The 20,032-nt window shown below is 42.4% G+C and overlaps 1 protein-coding gene across 2 annotated transcripts in view; it reads left to right on the top strand.

The window, feature by feature from the left end:
- scgn (secretagogin, EF-hand calcium binding protein) overlaps positions 1-20,032 on the top strand; it is an 86,055-nt gene that overhangs the window by 36,781 nt on the left and 29,242 nt on the right. For both annotated transcript variants that reach the window (XM_059945800.1, XM_059945799.1), the window contains exons 3-6: positions 6,489-6,584; positions 14,377-14,466; positions 18,478-18,534; positions 19,158-19,235. In XM_059945800.1, the coding sequence (XP_059801783.1) occupies positions 6,489-6,584; positions 14,377-14,466; positions 18,478-18,534; positions 19,158-19,235 (321 nt within the window). The remainder of the gene's footprint in view (positions 1-6,488; positions 6,585-14,376; positions 14,467-18,477; positions 18,535-19,157; positions 19,236-20,032) is intronic.

Genomic DNA, 20,032 nt, shown 5'->3' with positions numbered 1-20,032 from the left:
TTCACCCAGGAGATAGTAGCATTGATGTCAGTTCAAAGAAGATTCACCAGGCTAATTCCTGGAATGAGAGGGTTGTCTTATCAAGAGAGGATGGGCAGTTTGGGTCTGAATTCCTGGAGTTTAGAAGAATGAGAAGTGACCTTGTTCAACATATAAGATCCTAAGGGAACTTGGCAAAGTAGATGTTGAGATGTTTTACTAGTGGCAGAGTGATGAACAAGAGACTGTTCCTGCAAATTGAGAAGCAGTTCATTTAAAACCAAGGAGCATAGAAACGTCTCCTCTCAGAGGATGGTGAATCTGAAGTTCTCTGTCTCAGTGGGTGGTGGAGGCCAGATCAATAGATACAAGATGGAGACAGATAAATAATATTTATTTATTTAATTAATTAATTTTTAGAAAATTACAAAGAATAAATGTGATGATAAAATAGTAAGAAAGAGAAAGATAATATTAACCCTCCCCCCCCCAACCCTTATCTAAAGAAAGAAAGAAGAGAAAGATTGCCTGGATATCGGAGGATCCCCACATGCTCCATGGAGTTCAAAATAATTTTAATATTTATTTTTACTTTCCCCAATTACTTTATAATTTTATCTTCAAAGGACCTATGTATTTAATCCTATCTTTTGTAGGTATGGGAGCCAAATTTTCAAAAATATATCATATTAATTTCTTAGACTATATGTAATTTTTTCACGTGGAATACAACTATATATTTCATTATTCCAAGGATCCATAGTTAAACATAAATCAGGTTTCCAAGTAACTGCGATAACTTTTTTGGCTACTGCCAATGCAATTTACAGATAAATATTTGAAAGATGGTGGAATTGAAGGTTATGGGGAGCTGGCTCAGAAGTTGATTTGAGGCCAGTGTAGATCAACTATGATCATACTGAATGGCAGGGAAGGCTTGAGGTGCCTGGTGACAATTCCTGCTTCTATTTCATTGTGTTCTTGTAAGCCTGCTTCAGGCATCAAACATTAGTTTACACTGAATTCATTTTATTCGCCCCACATTCCCATAATCTACCCCCAGATTCTGCCACTTGTCCAGGTTTAGGACAATTTACTTCGGTTGGAAACCCAAAATCTATGAGTATGTACTTCTACTCCTAGATTCATTTGACCTTGTGGTATTGAATAAAAGTTCAAATAAATCTGAGGGCAGTTTTACAGATTTTGAAGGACACTGATCTTTCATTTTAATGTTCAACATGTACTCCCAGCTGGCAAACTTTGCCACCAGGAATGCAAATCAATAACATTAGCATTCAGTGTTCTGTATCTGAATCAATTCATATAATGTGCAAAGTATCCTAAAGAATTCAATAACTGAGGATTTTATTTACAGCAGTATGATATGAAAGGTAATTTTCAATGGGTTCAGAATAAATGATTTAGCTCTAATGTTAATGAAATTTTTAAAAACTTTATTTCACAACAGAAGTTAAAGTAGCATTGCAACATAGGATTAGCATAGGTGGTTTTGCTTCTAGGTATGGAACTTAGAGGAGACTGGATATACCTGTGATTACATTTGGTAGGTCAATATAACTTTTAAGTTTGGATGGAAATTATCTACTGGTTTCAATTTTACCATTTTGATGTTGTTTTTGATCCCTGTCCTCTGACACCAGCATCATTTCCTTAGCATTACTAGTTTGCCAAGGCTTTGCACTTTGAGCAGAAGATCAACACCGGGGACTATGACATTGTTATGTGCACAGCAGGCATAAGGTGAAGGGTCTCAAGCCAAAATGCCGACTGCCCATTTCCCTCCGGAGAAACTGCCTGACCCACCGAGTTTCTCCAGGTCTTTGTGTTTATGCACAGCAGATGATGGAGCCCACAAAGGCAGAGTTACTGGTGTGGACACACTGCTTCCAGGTAGAATTGTTGGCCAAAGCACAAGTAATGTCATCAGAATTTCGGTGCCCAAAAATTGTTTTGTTTGGAAGATATTATAATGTGTAAGTGTGAAGGGAGCTGCTGCTAATCTGTACCATAAGTAATCATTTGAACACTGGACACAAGCAAAGAAGGGCACAGTTTAAGTGCCCATAAATACAATGAGCCGCTATTTAGGAAAACATATAGTATGTGACTGGGTACTGTAAATCATAGGGAAATGCTGTGGCATATATAGGAGAGCTGGTGCCTCATAGCTGCTATGAACTATGTTCTGTTATGTTTCTTTTTAAGAAAGACAAGGTTGTCATGGGTAAACACTGGAACATTTTATTGCTGACACTTTTCAACACTGAGCACGTGACCCTGTCACCATTATAGGTTCCGGTTTAGGATAAATCACCCATATTGCCCACTGGGAATTGAAATTCTTTATTATATACACACATAATATCACATCTTCCCCCTTTAAAGAAAAGCAAACATTCTAAACATTCTATGTCCTCATAAACCTGCAAGGGACAGTAAACCATTCCAACAAAGATATCTACATTCTGTGGACAGTCCCTTATCTACTCATCAACTTTCAATTGGTCTTTGAGGTGGCTTAATGATCCTTTTTGGTCTGCTATATTTTTCCACTGGTGTGTTGCTTGCATTTAGTGTATTAATATTTATGTCTTTCTGAGAACTCTGATCAACAAGTTCATGTTTTACGTCTGCTGGCCCCTTTGGTATACTGACAAGTGATGCGTCACAGCTCTTGGTTGGTGGTTGTGGTCAAAGATCCACACAGTTCCTTCTCAGAGGTGTTCCTTAGTCTCTCCAAATTTGGTAGGAACATGGAGCAATTTCCTCTGGCACATATCCTTGCACGGACCATGTGCCAGAATTATGATCTTGGATTTGCACTTTATCTCCAGACTTCAGAACTGGTAGGCTTGTTGTTATACTGTTCCTGTTTTTCTTTCCCTTTCTCTTTAGCTAATTTGACCTTGTCTGCTCCTTTCAATGTCAACAGGTTTTTGTGCATTGTAAGGTTAGTGTGTATGCATCAACCCATCAGCCCTTGGGCTGGTGAAAGGCCATTCTGCAGTGGTGCATTTCTGTAATTCAGACTTTTGTGAACATCTTCTCGTCCATTTTGTGCCTCCTTCATGAGGCTCTTCACTATCTGAACTCTCAACTAAGCCTTTAGGTTTTGGGCGATGTGGGCTTAAAGTTATATCAAAACCCCCAAATCATTGGCAAAGGACTCAACTTCACAGGTGGAAAATTGTGGACTGTCTGATACTACCTCACATGGATCTCCATGCCTTGCAACCACAGCTTTCAGGAAGGTGATGACCACTTTGCTGAATGTTGATTGCAGTGTTGCAACCTCTGGATAATTGGAAAAGTAGTAGTCTGTTACAATGATATAACTCTTCCCACTACATTCAAACAGATCCACTCCAACTTTGACGTACGGCCTGTTTGGTACAAGGTTCTGCTTGCTGTTTTGGTCTTCAGGTAAGACATATTTAACATGAAGCAATGGTCTGGCTGATGTCTTGGTTCATTCTTGGCCAATGTATCACTTCATGAGCTCTTCATTTACATTTTTCTCTCACCAAGATGCCCTTCATGTATCTTCTGGAGCACTTGCTTGTGTAGCGACACTTTCACTTCACTTCAAAGACCCCATCCTCCACTACTGACAGTTCAGCTCTGAAAGCCCAATAATCCTGAAGATGCATTGGTCAGTCTTTCTTAGTTGTTGACCATGCTTTCTGTATTGGATCTTTGAGTACTTTCATTGCTTCATCCATCCCTGCTGCTTTCCTAATCTTCTCTGTTCTATTGGGAGATACCGGAACGGAGGTGACAATCATGTCAACATAGACCTGTATATCAGCATTAATCTCTTGGTCACACTTTCCTTTCTTGTTCACTGCTCGAGACAATGCATCAGCTGCAAGCATGTATTTTCCAGGTGTGCAGATAATCTTCACATCATATTTCTGCAGCCTTATCAACACGCACTGCATCCTCGTGGGACTGTCATTCAGTGGTTTGTACATAACTGAGACCAGTGCTTTAAGGTCTGCCTCCTTCTGAGTGCATGTGTGCTGGCAAGAATCTCTTTCTCATCTGTGCATAGTTGGCTTCCACACTTGTTAAAGCCCTTGATGCGTAGGCCACAGGTTGCCATGTGTTATCATGCTGCTGCAGTAGTCCTGCTCCAAGATGCATCAGCCAAGATCCTAGTACACCTTTCCAGATCATAAAATTTCAGCATGGGCTCTGCAGGTAGGACTTCTTTCAGCATCTGGAAACATTCTTCTTACTCTTCAGACCAAATCTACTCATAATGCTGTCCTGGGAGTGACCTAAATGGTGCTGACATAGTAGACAGTCGAGGGATGAACTTAATCATGTCAGTTACCACCCCCAGGAAACATCTCACCTTCTCTTTTTTTTGTTTTGGGGCCTCTCTATATTTTCAATGGCTGAGGTCTTTCATGGGTCAGGCTTCACTCTCTCTTCTGATATGACATCTCCTATGAAAGTCAGTGTCTTAACACCAATCTCAGATTTCTCTTTATTTAATTTCAAATTGACATCCCATGTCTTATCAGGCACTTGTCTCAGTCATGCACCATGTCCATTCTTGGTGGACCCCGAGATGATGATACCATCCATCATGATCTCAGCACCAGGTAAGCACTCAAAGATCATGTGGATGGTTTTATGGTAGACTTCTGGTGTACACACAATCCCAAATGGTAGCCAAAGAAAGTAATATCTTCCCTGTGGTGTGTTAAAAGTACACAGTCTCGAACTTGCCTCGTCAAGCTTCACCTGCCAAAACCTAGATGAAAAATCAAGCTTGCTAAACTGGGACGTGATCTCCTCGCATGTTGGCAATTTCAAATGCTCTCTCTTGATGGATTTATTGAGATCTCTTGGGTCTAGACATATCCATAATTATCCATTTTTCTGTTGCACAATGACCAACGAGCTCACCCAGTCTTCAGTTTTCTGTGTTTCATATATCCGTTCCATGCGTGCTAGTTCTTGCTTGAGCTTGTCTCTAAGTGCAAACAGAGCTTTCCTGCATGCATGGACAACAGGAGCTACCATCTTGTCCACATGAATTTTGTGTACACCAGGTAAGCAACCAAGCCCCTCAAAGATATCTACATACTCTTCCAGGAGTGGAGTGTGGTCATCTTTGATCTGTGAAGTCACTACAGAAACTCTTTTCACTGGGTTGAGCTTCCCACATGCACTCAGATCTAATATTAGCTGATATACTTAGTTCTTTTCCCCCTCCTTTTTTTCCCTCTCTTTCTGCCCATCACTCTGCCTGTTCTCCATCTCTCTCTGATGCTCCCCACCTCCTTTCTTTCTCCCGAGGCCTCCCGTCCCATGATCCTTTCCCTTCCCCAGCTCCGTATCCCTTTTGCCAATTAACTTTCCAGCTCTTAGCTTCACCCCACCCCCTCCTGTCTTCTCCTATCATTTTGCATTTTCCCCTCCCCCTCCTACTTTCAAATCTCTTACTATCTTTCCTTTCAGTTAGCCCTGACGAAGGGTCTCGGCCCGAAACGTCGACAGCACTTCCCCGTATAGATGTTGCCTGGCCTGCTGCGTTCCACCAGCATTTTATGTGTGTTGTCTGAATCTCCAGCATCTGCAGATTTCCTCGTGTTTGCTTATATCTCTCAAATTTTGTCATTAGAGTGTCCAATGTAAAAGCTGTCTCATCAGTTTAAAAGCAGTTATAGATGTCCAAAGCATCTTCGCCAATTACATGCAGATAAATAGGTGCTTTCAATTTATCATCCTTCATCCCTGTTCTGCTAGCTGCTAAATATATATTGGATCGCTGTTCAAAGTGTTTTCGGTTATCTGTTAAATTGCCGGTAAACTGCATAGGTGTGGGAGGACTTAGCTTATCCATGACGGGAACTCTTGGCCTCTCACGTGAATTTCCCGGTGAGTTCGGTGACATGAAGTGCTCTCTGGCCAGCAGCTCCTCTACATCACTGGCGTCTCTTTCTCAGTCACACATGGAATTCATTTACTCTCCATGTTTAGACTTTTGACACTGTTTGTTCTTAAAACTCAAACTTGTCGTGGGTAAACGCTAGAATATTTTATTGCTGACACATTTCAAAACTGAGTGCGTGCGACCCTGTCACCATCGAAGCTCCAGTTCCACCCACATTCCCCACTGGGAAATGAAGTTCTTTATTATTTACACACATAATAACACAAATTCAATCCAACCTCCAGTGCTCTCCTTGTGGAATGAGTGTGTTCTCTCTGTCAATAAGTGGGATTCCCTTGGATGAACTAGTTTCCCCTCACATCCCAAAGATGTGAGGTTTGGGAGGTTAAGTAACCACTGTAATTTCACCTGGCATGTAGGTGAGTGGTAGGTCAAAGAGAAGTCGAGGGGAATGTGGGGAAAACAACTGGAATTAGACTGAGTAAGGCTCAATAGGCTGAAGGGCTTATTCCTGTGTTCTATAATGTGAAATGAACTCTAACAAACATGCATCTACTTTGCTTGACTTTACCAGGGCAGTGACCTGAGTGCTGGAAAGGTCCAGAAAATGAAAGAGCGATTTATGTCTGCATATGATGTCACCGCTGACGGAAAGCTGCAGATCCAGGAGGTAACAGCCACAGAAGATCTGCTTCCACATGTGTTACATATGAGTCATGCAGTGAACTCACAAGGATGGGTTAATGTATGAGGAGCGTTTGATGCCTCTGGCCCTGGACTCGCTGGAGTCCAGACAATGATGGGAGAGGGTGGGTGGGATCTCATTGAAACTATCAAATATTGGAAGGCCTAGATAGAGTGGATGTGGAGAGGATGTTTCCTCTTGTGGGGTGAGTCTAGGACCAGAAGAGACAGCCTCAGAATATGATGTCCCTTTGGAACAGAGATAAGGAGGGATTTCTTTAGCCAGAGAGTGTTGAATCTATGGTACAGAGGCTGAACAGGCCAAGTCACTGGGTAGATTTAAAGTGGAGATTCTTATGTTCTTAATTATGGGCATCAAAGTTTATGAGGAGAAGGCAGGAGAATGGGGTTGAGAGGGATAATAAGATAATGGAGCAGATCGATGGGCTGACTAGCCCAGTTCTGCTCCTCTGTTTTATGGGTTGCTCACACTAATCTCATGCTCCATTCAGGATTACGTGGCAAACTTATGTGTTTAAACTGAATAAAAGTGTTGATAGTTTTAAAGGAGAGAATATTCTTTCCCTGGTGCTGAAGTAGGCACAGGGGTAAAATAACCTTAAAACCAGGGCATGTTCACTATTTGGTTTATTCTTGCCACAGTGAAAAGCTCTTGCCTGCATTCCATCCAATACAGGTACATCAAGGTAGTAAATAGAAAGCAGAATGCAGAATATAGTGTTACAGTTACAGAGAGAGTGTGGTACAGTTGGACAACAGAAGTACAAACGCCAAAACTGAGAGATGAAGTGTTCATCTTTAGTGTATAAGAGGTCCATTCAATGATCTGATAACAGTGGGATAGCAGCTGTCATTAGGGCTGATGGTATGAGTTTTCAAGCTCTTGTATGTTCTGCCCAATGGGAAGGAGAGGAAGGGAGATGGACCACCTGCGAAGAGCAGTTGGGGTACATCTTCCTTTTCCCCTGGACTGCTGGCTGCACTCCTTGCCCCAACAATTTCCACAGAGCCCAGCTCTGGACACAGTTCTGACCCCAGGCATGCAGAGACAGCTGGCTATATTCACAATATGGCTTTGGCAGCTGGTAAGGCCCCGTCCCTGGCTACACCAAATGAAAATTTCAAAGTAATGATTGATAGATTTTTGGTAAGCTTCGGAACTGTGGAATGTAGAGCCAAGAAAGATAAATGGAATGAAGGTAGAGATTGACTGACAGGATAACAGAATAGCACAAGGGCTGAATGGCTTATATCTGTTCCTATTTTCCACTATTAATATATTAATCTCTTTTTTAATAACTAGTTACTTATAAACTAATAAAAGAAAGGAAGGAGCCCTTCTAATCTCTGCTTACAAAAAGATCTTCTTCAACAATGCTTTTGTATCTGTTCCTCGTTGTTTAATTTCATAATTTGACAAATCTGCAGCTAATGGAAATTGATCATTTGCTACCAGGAGCAACATAATCAGTGGGAACCCTCCAATGATTTTCATATGAATTGGTTGAAGGGATAATCAAGGCACAGTCCTGAAGACTCCTTTTTAAATGAATAATGTGATAATCTTATTACTTCTGCTTCTTCATGTTATTGGGTGATTCTTCCTAGATTAATTTATTATAATTTCTTTAGCTGATGAGTGGTGAATCTGTGGAATTCATTGCCACAGGTGGCTGTGGAGGCCAAAACGTTGGGTATATTTAAGGCAGAGGTTGATAGATTCTTGATAAGTCAAAGCATGAAAAGGTACGGGCCAGAAGGTGGGAGATTGGGATTGAGAGGGAAAGTGGATCAGCCGTGAAGAAATGGCGGAGCAGGCTCGATGGGCCAAATAACCTAATTCTGCTCTTACCACAAATAAGAGAAAATCTGAAGAAGCTGGAAATCCAAGCAATACACACAAAATGCTGGAGGAACTCAGCAGAGCAGGCAGCACCCATGGAAAATATTACCGTCGATGTTTCAGGCCAAGACCCTTCAATAGGACTTGAGAGAAAAAGATGAGGAGTAGATTTAAACGGTGGTGGGGGGCGGGGGGAGAGAGAGAGAAACACCAAGTGGTAGGTGAAACCAGGAGGGGGAGGGATGAAGTAAAGAGCTAGAAAGTTGATTGGTGAAAGAGATACAGGGCTGGAGAAGAGGGAGTCTGATAGGAGAGGACAGAAGGCCATGGAAGAAAGAAAAGCGGAGAGGATCACCAGAGGAATGCAACAGGCAGGCAATGAGATAAGGGGAGAGGGGAAAAGGACATGGGGAATGCTGAAGGAAAGGGCGACCGTTACCAGAAGTTTGAGAAATCAATCTTCATGTCATCAACTTGGAGGCTACCCAGATGGAATATTACTCTTCCAGCCTGAGTGTGGCCTCATCGTGACCACAGTGGAGGCCATGGATTGACATATCAGAATGGGAATGAAAAGTGTAATTCTTTCACCATCTCCATCTCCAAGCCTACTTCTTTGGCAAGGATTCTTCACCCTGCACCAAGGACCCCTTCTTCTGTCTTCAATCCTTCTCCTCCTCCTGGATACCCTGCCCTGGTCTTCTGCCTGCTCCGGACCTTCTCATCGCCAACTGTCTTGACTTCGACACTCCTCTCTGCAATTCTAACCTCACCCCCTCTGAACACTTTGCTCTCCACTCCCTCCACACTAATCTTAACCTCATTGTCAAACCCACGGAGAATGGGGGTGATATAGTAGGCTGGCGGACTGACTTCTACTTTGCTGAGGCCCAGGTCCAACTCTCAGACACCTCCTCTTACTTATCCCTCAAACTGGATCCCACTAAGGAGCACCACACCATCACTGACCTTGGGTGATCTCCATCCATTGTGACCAACCTCATAGTTCCCACACCCTACACTTCCCGTTTCTACCTCCTACCCAAGATCCATGAACCTGCCTGTCCAACTGGATCCTGTTTCTGCTTGTTGCTGCCCCATTGAACTCATACCTGCATACCATAACTCAGTTTTATCCCCTCAGTTTAGTCCCCTCCTACCTACATCCATGACACTTCACATGCTCTGGATCTTTTCGATGATTTCAATTTCCCTGGCCCCCATCATCTTCCCTATAGATGTCCAGTCCCTATACACCTCCATCCCCCACCAGGAAGGCCTCAGAGCTCTCTGCTTCTTTCTGGACACCAGACCCAACCAGTTCCCCTCCACCACCACTCTCCTCCAACTGGCAGAACCCATCATCGCTCTCAATAATTTCTCCTTTGGCTCCTCCCACTTCCTTCAAACAAAAGATGTAGCCATGGGCACTCGCATGGGTCCCAGCTATGCCTACCTGTTTGTCAGCTATGTGGAACAGTCTATGTTCCAAGCCTACACTGGTGTCACTCCCCAACTTTTCCTACGCTATATCGATGACTGGATTGGTGCAGCTTCCTGCACCCAGGGGGAGCTCGTCAACTTCATCAACTTTGTCTCCAACTTCCATCCTGCCCTCAAATTTACCTGGCCTATTTCCAAAATCTCTCTCCCCTTTCTCAATCTCAGTGTCTATATCCCTGGAGCCAGCTTATCTACTGATGTCTATTATAAACCCACTAACTCTCACAGCTACCTGGACCATACCTCTTCCCACAATGTTACTTGTAAAAATGCCATCCCCTTCTCTCAATTCCTCCGCCTCTGCCGCATCTGCCTTCAGGATGAGACTTTTCATTCTAGAATGAAGGAGATGTGCTTCCTTTCCTCCACCATCAATGCTGCCCTCAACTGCATCTCTTCCATTTCACACATGTCTGCTCTTACTCCATCCTCCTGCCACCATATCTGGGATAGGGTTCCACTTGCCCTCACCTACCACCACACTAGCCTCTGCGTCCGGCACGTAGCTCTCTGGAACTTCTGCCACCTCCATCGGGATCCCATCTTGATGCACCATCAATAACTCTCGGAGACATGAGGTGAGAGATAGGCTTTTATTGGCTGGAAGAAAACACCGTCAGCAGCAAGCAACCACCACACAACATCCTGGAGACTGAGGGAGGACCAGTGCCTCCAATTGTCTTTATACAGGGGTTTGTGGGAGGAGCCATAGGAGCAGTCAGTTGGCGGGGGGGTGTCCAGACAGGTATATGTAGTTCACCACACACCTCCAAGCACATCTTTCTCTGTCCCCCACTTTCTGCTTTCTGTAGGGATTACTCCCTAAGTGACTCCCTTGTCCATTCATCCCTCCCCACTGATCTCCCTCCTGGTGCTTAACCTTGCAAGTAGAACAAGTGCAACACCTGCCCCAACACCTCCTCCCTCACTACCACTCAGGGCCCCAAACAGTCCTTCCGGGTGACGCGACATTTCACCTGTGAGTCTGTTAGGATCATTTACTGTATTTGGTGCTCGCAGTGTGACCTCTTGTATATTGGTGAGACATGACGTAGATTGGGAAACATTTCGCCAAGCACGTCTGCCAGAAGAAGTGGGATCTCCCGGTGGCCACCCATTTTAATTCCACTTCCCATTCCCATTCCGATATATCCATCCATGGGCTCCTCCACTGTCGTGATGAGGCCACACTCAGGTTGGAGGAACAACACCTCATATTTCTTCTGGTTGGCCTCCAACCTGATGACATGAGCATTGATTTCTCAAACTTCTGGTAAAGGCTTCCCACCTTCTCCTTCACCATTCCCCATCCTCTTTTCCCTCTCTCACCTTATCTCCTTGCCTGCCCATCATCTCCCTCTGGTGCTTCTTCCCTCTTTTCCTTCTTCCATGGTCTTCAGTCCTCTCCTATCAGACTCTCCCTTCTCCAGCCCTGTATCTCTTTCACTGATCAACTTCCCAGCTCTTTACTTCATCCCTCCCCCACCTTGTGTTTCTGTCTCCCCTCATCTACTCCTCATCTATTTTCCCCAGTCCTGCCAAAGTGTCTCAGCCCAAAATGTCGACTACTTTTTTTCTGTGAATGCTTCCTGGCCTGCTGAGTTCCTCCAGCATTTTGTGTGTGTTCCTTAAATTCTGCTCCTATATCTTATGGTCTTATAATGTCAGAAACATTCATTGTTTAAAAAATACCCAACTTGCAAAGCAAACTCCAACAACATTCTTAACATTGGCCAAAAGGGCTTGTGAGGCACCATCTTGTGAAAAGAGGAAGCAGGAGAAAGGCCATTCAAAGGCCCTTGAAACTTGCATCATTTGTGTTTCTATTTACAAATCTTGGCCCTTTATTTCTGCTGTCTAACACAATCACTGTGTCAAAATTCTCACAGGATTTGCTGGTAATTCTACTTCATTCTCTGGTTAAGTACAAGTCAAAGAGGGAGGATTCAGTGTGTTTTACAGTGGCCATTGGCAAAGCCACTGTCTTGTAGAATTTTGTAATTTACATGAAACTGAATATGTACTGTAATAGTGCGTGGAAACCTACCTCCAGAACATACTGAGTTAAGCAGGCCAGACTTTACATGACTTTGAAAATCCTACAGACCTCTATGTATAAGACATATTTCAACAACTCAGCACCAATTCTTCTGCCTTTTAGACCTGCCTCTATCAATGAAGAGCCCCTCACCACAGTTTTAATTGCATCTTTATGCATCTGGGACTGCATACTGCCCAGAAATAATGAAAGCAGAAATTTTGGGGGTAAAAATATCACCAACTACTTTGAAATCTCTCACTACGATCCATTGTCCTTGTCCAAGAAGTAAGGAAGCCATCATTAATTGTGTTTGTGAGGAAGTAGCTAGTTTTCAATCAGGACTATAATGTTTACAGCACAGCAAGGAGAATTATTCACCATTAGACAGATTGAGCAGCACAGAAAAGGGGTATTAGTACAACTAGTCAACACTGACTTTTACGCTTCATTTGAATACCTTCTCATCAGCCTATCTTAGTCCCTTTCCCTTAACTCACCTCCATTTCAGTGAATCAATTACTCACTGTGCTGACGGGTTCCATTCCAGTACCTTCTATATTGGTTGATTTATCTACTGACAATTTCACAATGACGGTTTTGTTCTTCCTCAGAAGTAGAACCACTCTGGTGTAAAAGTTCTGTCCTTGCTTGTCCTTGGCTGTTGGCACTCAATTCAACTGCAGTGGAACTGTATTTCAATGGGAGCAACAGGGAAAACTTCCTTGTCTGCTCGTCCTTCCCCACTGATCTCCTGATAATTACCCTTGTAAGCAGAACAAGTGTCACACCTGCCATGCACCTCCTCACTGCAAAAAGTATCACCTTCCAGATGAGGTGATACTTCACCTGTGAGTCTGTTGGGGTCATCTGTTGTATCCAGAGCACCCCTTGTGGCCTTCTGTATATCGGTGACCCCCAATGTAGATTGGGAGACCACTTCATCAAGTAACTTTATTCTGTCCACTACAAAAAGCAGGATATCCCAGAGGCCACCTACTTCAATTCTACTTCCAATTCCCATTCTGACATGTCAGTCTGTGGCCTCCTCTAGTTCAATGATGAGCTGCTCTCAGATTGGAGGAGAACACCTTTATTCTGTGTGGGGAGCCTCCATCCTGTTGGCATGAACATTGATTTCTCAAACTTCCGATAATTGCCCCCCCCCCTCTGCAATCCACATTCCAGTTTCCCTGTCACATCTTCTCTTCTTGTCTGCTCATCACCTCACTCTGATGCTCCTCCCCTTCACTTTCTTCCATGGTTTTCTGACCTCTCCTATCAGATTCACTTTTTTCCAGCCCTTTACCTCTTTCACCAACCAACTTCCCAGCTCTTTGCTTCAACCCCACTCCCCTTCTGGTTTCACCTATCACCTGCCACCTTGTACTTCTTCCTCCCACCCCTCCCCCCCAACATCTTAGTCTTCCTTTTCAGTCCTGATGAAGGGTCTCAGCGCGATATGTCGACTGTTTATTCTTTTCCCTAGATGCTGCCTGGCCTGCTGAGCTCTTCCAGCATTTTGTTTGTTGCTTTGGATTTCCAGCGTCTGCAGATTTTTTCTTGTTTATGTTTTACTGTGATGTTTGTACATTTTATTTTTGTAAAATTATGTAACAATCAATGGTTCTGTGGTCTCAACTGTGCAGTTGACAATGACAACACAGTACAGTCACAGAGTAATAATAAGTACCTTGGCCTATTATATTCAGGCTGATCACCAAATACAATGGTCCCAATTAACAGAACTTTCTACTTTCTACTTAGACCTCTACATCTTGTTGATTCAAGTGCTTATCTAGATAATTTTAAAATGCAATGATAGTACCTGCACTGACCACATTGTAGATTTAGACATCTCTGGAAAAATTCCCAGTATTCACCTTAAAAGTGTCCCTCATAATTTTGTATACCAAAGTCGGTAAATATTTTTTAACTATATGAAGGAATTCTGAAATTAAAACAGCAACATTAACTCTGTTTCTCTCTCCACAGATCTACCTGCCCTGCCAAGTTTTTTATCCCCTGCATTTTCTGTTTTTTACCTCAAAATGGTCATTGGTTTTAGGTGGTGATATATGGGATGAAGATGACTTTGAAACGTTTGAAATGATTCTAGTCAATCAGATCTGTAACATCACTAGTTTGTTGCAAATCCGATTCATGCAGTGCTAAAGGAGGCCATTATGCTTGTTGACATGAAGCATTTCCTATTCAGAGATTTGCTTGTTTTCCTGAGATCAGTTAGGAAATTTGGCCCATGGTGCTAAGTCATGTGAAGCTGATCCCCTCCACCAGAAGTATTATATTTCATGTTCAATAGAATCACAAAGAAACACTGTATGTGAGTTAAGGCTTAATCTTGTTCTGCAGCTGGCAAACATGATCCTACCAGAAGATGAGAACTTCCTTCTGTTATTCCGACGTGAAACCCCATTGGACAATAGTGTGGACTTCATGCGGGTAGGTGACTCATCAGTGAGACTAACCCATTCATATATAGACATTAAAAATACATAGGGCAGAAAGCCCTTTTCTGCAAATTACATTATCTGTGGGCAGCTTTGAGGTGTGGTTGCTCTGAGAATTGATTCTCTACATTCAATATAAACCTTTAACATTTATACACTGCAACATCAAGAGGTTTTTCTCACTTGACTTTGTTCAAACTAAGTGTGTATTCAATGGAGGCCAAACCAGATACAGGCCAGGAAGTGCCTTCATAAACATGCAGCCACTTGCTGAGCATTTCTAAAACATAGCGGATCAGGACAATTTTGAGAAACAACATGCTGTCCAAGTAATTCACAGACATCATGAATAATACAAGAAATCTGTAGGTCCTGTCTTCTCAATCAACCTCATCTGTTACCTATAAAGTTTTGTCTATGGGTTGGAGCTGTTTCTTAAACCAATATTTTGAGCATACTGTATTTGCTCAATGTATAATCAGCTATGTGTATGTCCAGTTGCAATCTCCTTACAATGACATTCAGGCTCAAATTTTTTTTTCCCAGTCTGTAGTCACCCTAATATTTATCCATGTGGAGAATGCTGCCAATCAGCGAGGTCAGTCTCCTGCTCCTAAATGACCAGATCTGCTAGAAGAGGGAAGGATCAAGTTTGGTCGTTAGTTCCACCCCTAAGGTGATGGAAACTTACTATCAAAGTGCACACATGAGTAAGGAAGTGAATAATCTTTTGGGACTATCTGATGCCTTTGAGAAAGTGACCATAAATTCACATGCAAGCCAAGATTCCAATCTAAGTAGTAAGACACACGAGACTCAGTACTGACACAGATAACTCTCTGTGGCTGTTATTGGGTGTGTTGTGAATTGAGATAGAATCCTATTATACAAACCTCTGCAGAAGGAACACTGCCTCCTAAAACGCTAAGGCAGTAACGCTCATTTAAAATTTACATTTCATTAAAACAATATGTTTTCTAAGTCCTACAGTAGACAAAGAACCAAAATAATTTTGAAGTTACCAAACACAAAAAAAAATGAAATAGTCCTGCTTTTTTTTTAATCCCCATTCTATTTTGAAGTAATTTTGAAACTGTGAGGAAAACATTTAAATAAGAGCAAGTTATTTTCCCTGGAGCCTTGACCTATATAATCAAAGCTGAGTTATTTATGTATTGGTGAGTTGCTACCGGTGTGGCCTTTTATATATTGGTGAGACCCGACGCAGATTGGGAGACCGTTTCGCTGAACACCTACGCTCTGTCCGCCAGAGAAAGCAGGATCTCCCAGTGGCCACACATTTTAATTCCATGTCCCATTCCCATTCTGATATGTCTATCCATGGCCTCCTCTACTGTCAAGATGAAGCCACACTCAGGTTGGAGGAACAACACCTTATATACCGGCTGGGTAGCCTCCAACCTGATGGCATGAACATTGACTTCTCTAACTTCCGTTAATGCCCCTCCCCTTCTTACCCCATCCCTGACATATTTAGTTGTTTGCCTGTTCTCCATCTCCCTCTGGTGCTCCCCTCCCCCTTTCTTTCTCCCTAGGCCTCCCATCCCATCATCCTTTCCCTTCTCCAGCTCTGTATCCCTTTTGCCAATCACCTTTCCAGCTCTCAGCTTCATCCCACCCCCTCCTGTCTTCTCCTATCATTTTGGATTTCCCCCTCCCCATCCTACTTTCAAATCTCTTACTATCTTTCCTTTCAGTTAGTCCTGACAAAGGGTCTCAGCCCGAAACGTCGACAGTGCTTCTCCCTATAGATACTGCCTGACCTTCTGCGTTCCACCAGCATTTTGTGTGTGTTGCCTGAATTATCTGATCATCATTTTGCTGATAATTTGGGATCTTGATGTGTAAACTTTCAGATGTGTTGTCTACTTTGCAACAATAATCTATTTTCAAAAGTGCTTTAAAAGATATTGGGGCATTCTATGACAATTATATCAATTCAAGACTTTAATTTACCATTATTATTCTACCTTTCCAGAGGGATGGAGCAGAAACCGATGAGTGTGTAACATAATTAAGACCATAAGAGCAGAAGTGGGCCATTTGACTCATCAAGTCTTCTCCGCCACTTCATCATGGCTGATCCATTTTCCCTCTCAGCCCCAGTCTCCTGCCTTCTCCCTGTATCCCTTCATGCCCTGACCAATCAAGAATGTATCAACCTCTGCCTTAAGTATATGTAAAGACTTGGCAGCCTTAGCTGCCTGTGGCAATGAATTCCACAGATTTACCACTCTCTGGCTAAAGAACTTCCTCCTCAACTCCATTCTGAGAGGATGCTGCTCTATTCTGTACTGTGCCCTCTGACCCTAGACCAGGCATGGGCAAACTATGGCCTGGGGGCCATATGCGGCCCGTTAAGCTTTTTAATCCGGCCCGCAGAACTTGATGAAATTATATTAATAAACCTTGTTAACGTTTTTTCCCCGCAATTCTGGTGTTTTCTCAATAGATGACGCACTCTATATACATTGACCTTTGTTGAGGTGCAGCGTATTACTCCACATTTGCGCTTTACTCTTTGTTCGGCTCGACCTATTTGTGTGAACAGGCGTTCAGCGTCATGAACATCAACAAAGCCAGCCACAGATCCAAGTTAACTGACCAACACCTCAGATCCATCCTGAGAATCGCCACAACAAAACTAAATCCAGACTTTGATGCGCTGGCTAAAAAGGGAGACCAACAACACTGTTCCCACTGAAATTAAAAATAAGTTTCTTCGTTGTGTTATGTAAAAAATGCATTTGAAAATATTTTTTCAATAAGCCTTACAAGTTACATGTCATTTCTGTTAAGTGATGGACATGAGTAGTGCGCAGGTGCACGTACGTTCTCAAAATAACAAATGCACTCCAGATCAAATAATGTGCTCCGCATTCTGGCGCGCTGTCAGTGTTCTGTCCTTATGCTGGTCGTTGTCGAGTTTTGGCACAGGGGACAATTGAATAAGAAGGAGCAGGACAAGTAGACCTGCATCTCCTACCGTTTTTGAAATAAAGACAGTCAGGAGGAGAGTGATGATGATAATATCTTGAAGGATAACAGAATTTTCAGTGCTTTAAAATAATAACTGTTACTATTAAAAAAAGCTGTATTTTATTCATTTAATTTTCAGTGTTTTAAAAGTCATTTCAATAAATAGCTAAATACCATGGGACTTCAAAGACAGATATTTTGTTGTAATGCATTTGTTCATTTTCAATTGAAATTAAAGCACATGTTTTCTACATATCCCATGATATTTTATTTTCTCTTATGAGGTGTATCACCAAAACACTCCGTCCATCTGCTCCTGGTCCGGCCCCCCTGTCAAATTTTAGAACCCTTTGTGGCCCACAAGTCAAAAAGTTTGCCCACCCCTGCCCTAGACTCTCCCACCACAGGAAACATCCACTCCACCACTCTCAAGGCCTTCCACCATTCAATAAGTTTCAATTAGTTCACCCCCTCATTCCTCTGAATTCCAGTGAATTCTGGCCCAGAGCCATCAAACACACTTTATATGACATGTCATTCAATCCTGGAATCATTTTCCCAAACCTCTCCAGAATCAGCACAATCCCAAATTTCTAAGTAATAATATTACTAAGCAAAAACAAGTTCAAATTCAGCAACAACATCATCGAATCCTAATTCAGTCTTAAATCAGCCCTCCAGATATTTAGTTTATTACCATTAAACTAATGGCAATTAATATACTATTAGTAGCATCAGAGTATCGCTATGTGAATCCATCAGATGAGTTTATGAGGAGTAGGCTGTATGCACCTGGAATGAGAAACATTTCAGTTCATCTTTCTAATGGTCCTTGAATCCCTTGGTTCTTGAGTAGCACAGCAGTGAGACTTTAAAACCACAGGAAGGGGTTGTTGGTATTCCAAACAGTGCTTATCAAAAATAAATGCAGTCTGGATAGCATTGATGGTAGTAATAGAAATGTTATACTTTCTGATACACTTTGTTCCTCATGTCCTTTCAGATCTGGCGTAAATATGACGCAGACAGCAGTGGCTATATTTCAGCCTCTGAGCTTCGCGTAAGTAGGCAAGGTCATAATAACTTTCTGTCAGTAGGTTTATATGCTTTTTTTCTGTTCCAAACCTCTTAGCCAAGTCCCATTTCATCAAACATATCTTGGCTTAGGCGACTAATGACTTCAGAAAAGCTTTAGAATATGATGCCGTGCAGCAATCTCTTGTGACTTCTTGTCTCTTTGCGGCCCCCTAGAGTGATTTTCTTGCAAGTCTGATGCAGAAGGAGCTTTTTATTAATGTTCTGAAGGCAGGCCTTCGGAGAGGTTGTGCTTAGCAAACAGGGTGATTCCTTGCCAAGGGAGGAGCTCTTTAAACTGCAGTTCTCAGCAAGCCCACTTCTTCCAGCTGAAGTTACGATGCCTCACAACTCTGGGAATTAAGTCCGCCACAATTTGCTAATTCAGTCACAAACTACACTGACACCAAGCTGACAACCCCAGTATGAGAGAGAAAATTGACCAGTTTTGTGACTTTTGACAGGGACCTTTTGCAGGAAGTAGGAAGTGAAACTAAAGTTTGTATTTCTTTCCTTTGTTTGTTTGGGTGCAGAAAGTCAAAATTGCAAAGGGAATCAATCAACTTCAAGTTAGATAATAATTATTTTTGCTTCTATTGTAATCAACAGAACTTCTTGAAAGATTTGTTCCTTCGACACAAGAAAACTATTCCAGATGACAAGCTGGATGAGTATACTGACACCATGGTGAGCACCTCTGTAACCCATTACAAACTCTACTCATCGACACAAGATCATCTATTTCTTTGTAAATCTGTGCCTGAATAGGGGTAGTAAATTTCACAGCTCACTTAATCTACGGCACTTTCTTGTGCCTCAAACAAAACACTTTATCCACAACCAATTGCCTGAATGTCGTATCTGTTCTACCTGATGCAGTTATAACCAGTTCTGACAGTACTGTTTATTTTCTTTCTATTTGGTGGGTATAATGGAGTGAATTTGAAGTCAGCTCCTATAGATAAACAGCTTAGCTGACCAGGAAAGTTACCAGGAATCTGTACAGATGTATGCCCACAAAAGGAAGTTGAAGGATGGTGTTCACTGGAAATAAATCTATTGGCTCCCTTTAATTAGAAATTTTTTGCATTAGTTTTGTAAGTCGGATAACAAATTTTCACTCTGTCCTGGGGGATATTGGAATTAGTAGATCAGCTACTTGTTATAAACCATCCCCAATTTTCCCTCATTGACATCAAAGGAAAATGTATAGTAAAAAGCCTGACTGTCACTGAGTTCTGGACATGTTTGCATTAAAAATTGGCTCCTAATTCAGTCAAACTGTTGTCTATCTGACAACAATCTGCACCCTGGGCTGCGGGAGGGAGGTTCCTCTACAAGTTTCTTTCTTGAGAAATCATGTGTGTTTTGGAGTTGCAGACCCTCTGATGCACCATCAATAACTCACACTGAGACGTAGGCGAGATATCGGCTTTTATTGACTGGAAGAAGGAACCAGGAGTGAGTGTCTATCATACAAGGTC

The sequence above is a fragment of the Hypanus sabinus genome, chromosome 20, assembly GCF_030144855.1.
Source record: "Hypanus sabinus isolate sHypSab1 chromosome 20, sHypSab1.hap1, whole genome shotgun sequence".
NCBI lineage: Eukaryota > Metazoa > Chordata > Chondrichthyes > Myliobatiformes > Dasyatidae > Hypanus > Hypanus sabinus.
The sequence above is the reverse complement of the archived record's forward strand: the minus strand, read 5'-3'. Positions and strand labels throughout refer to the sequence as shown.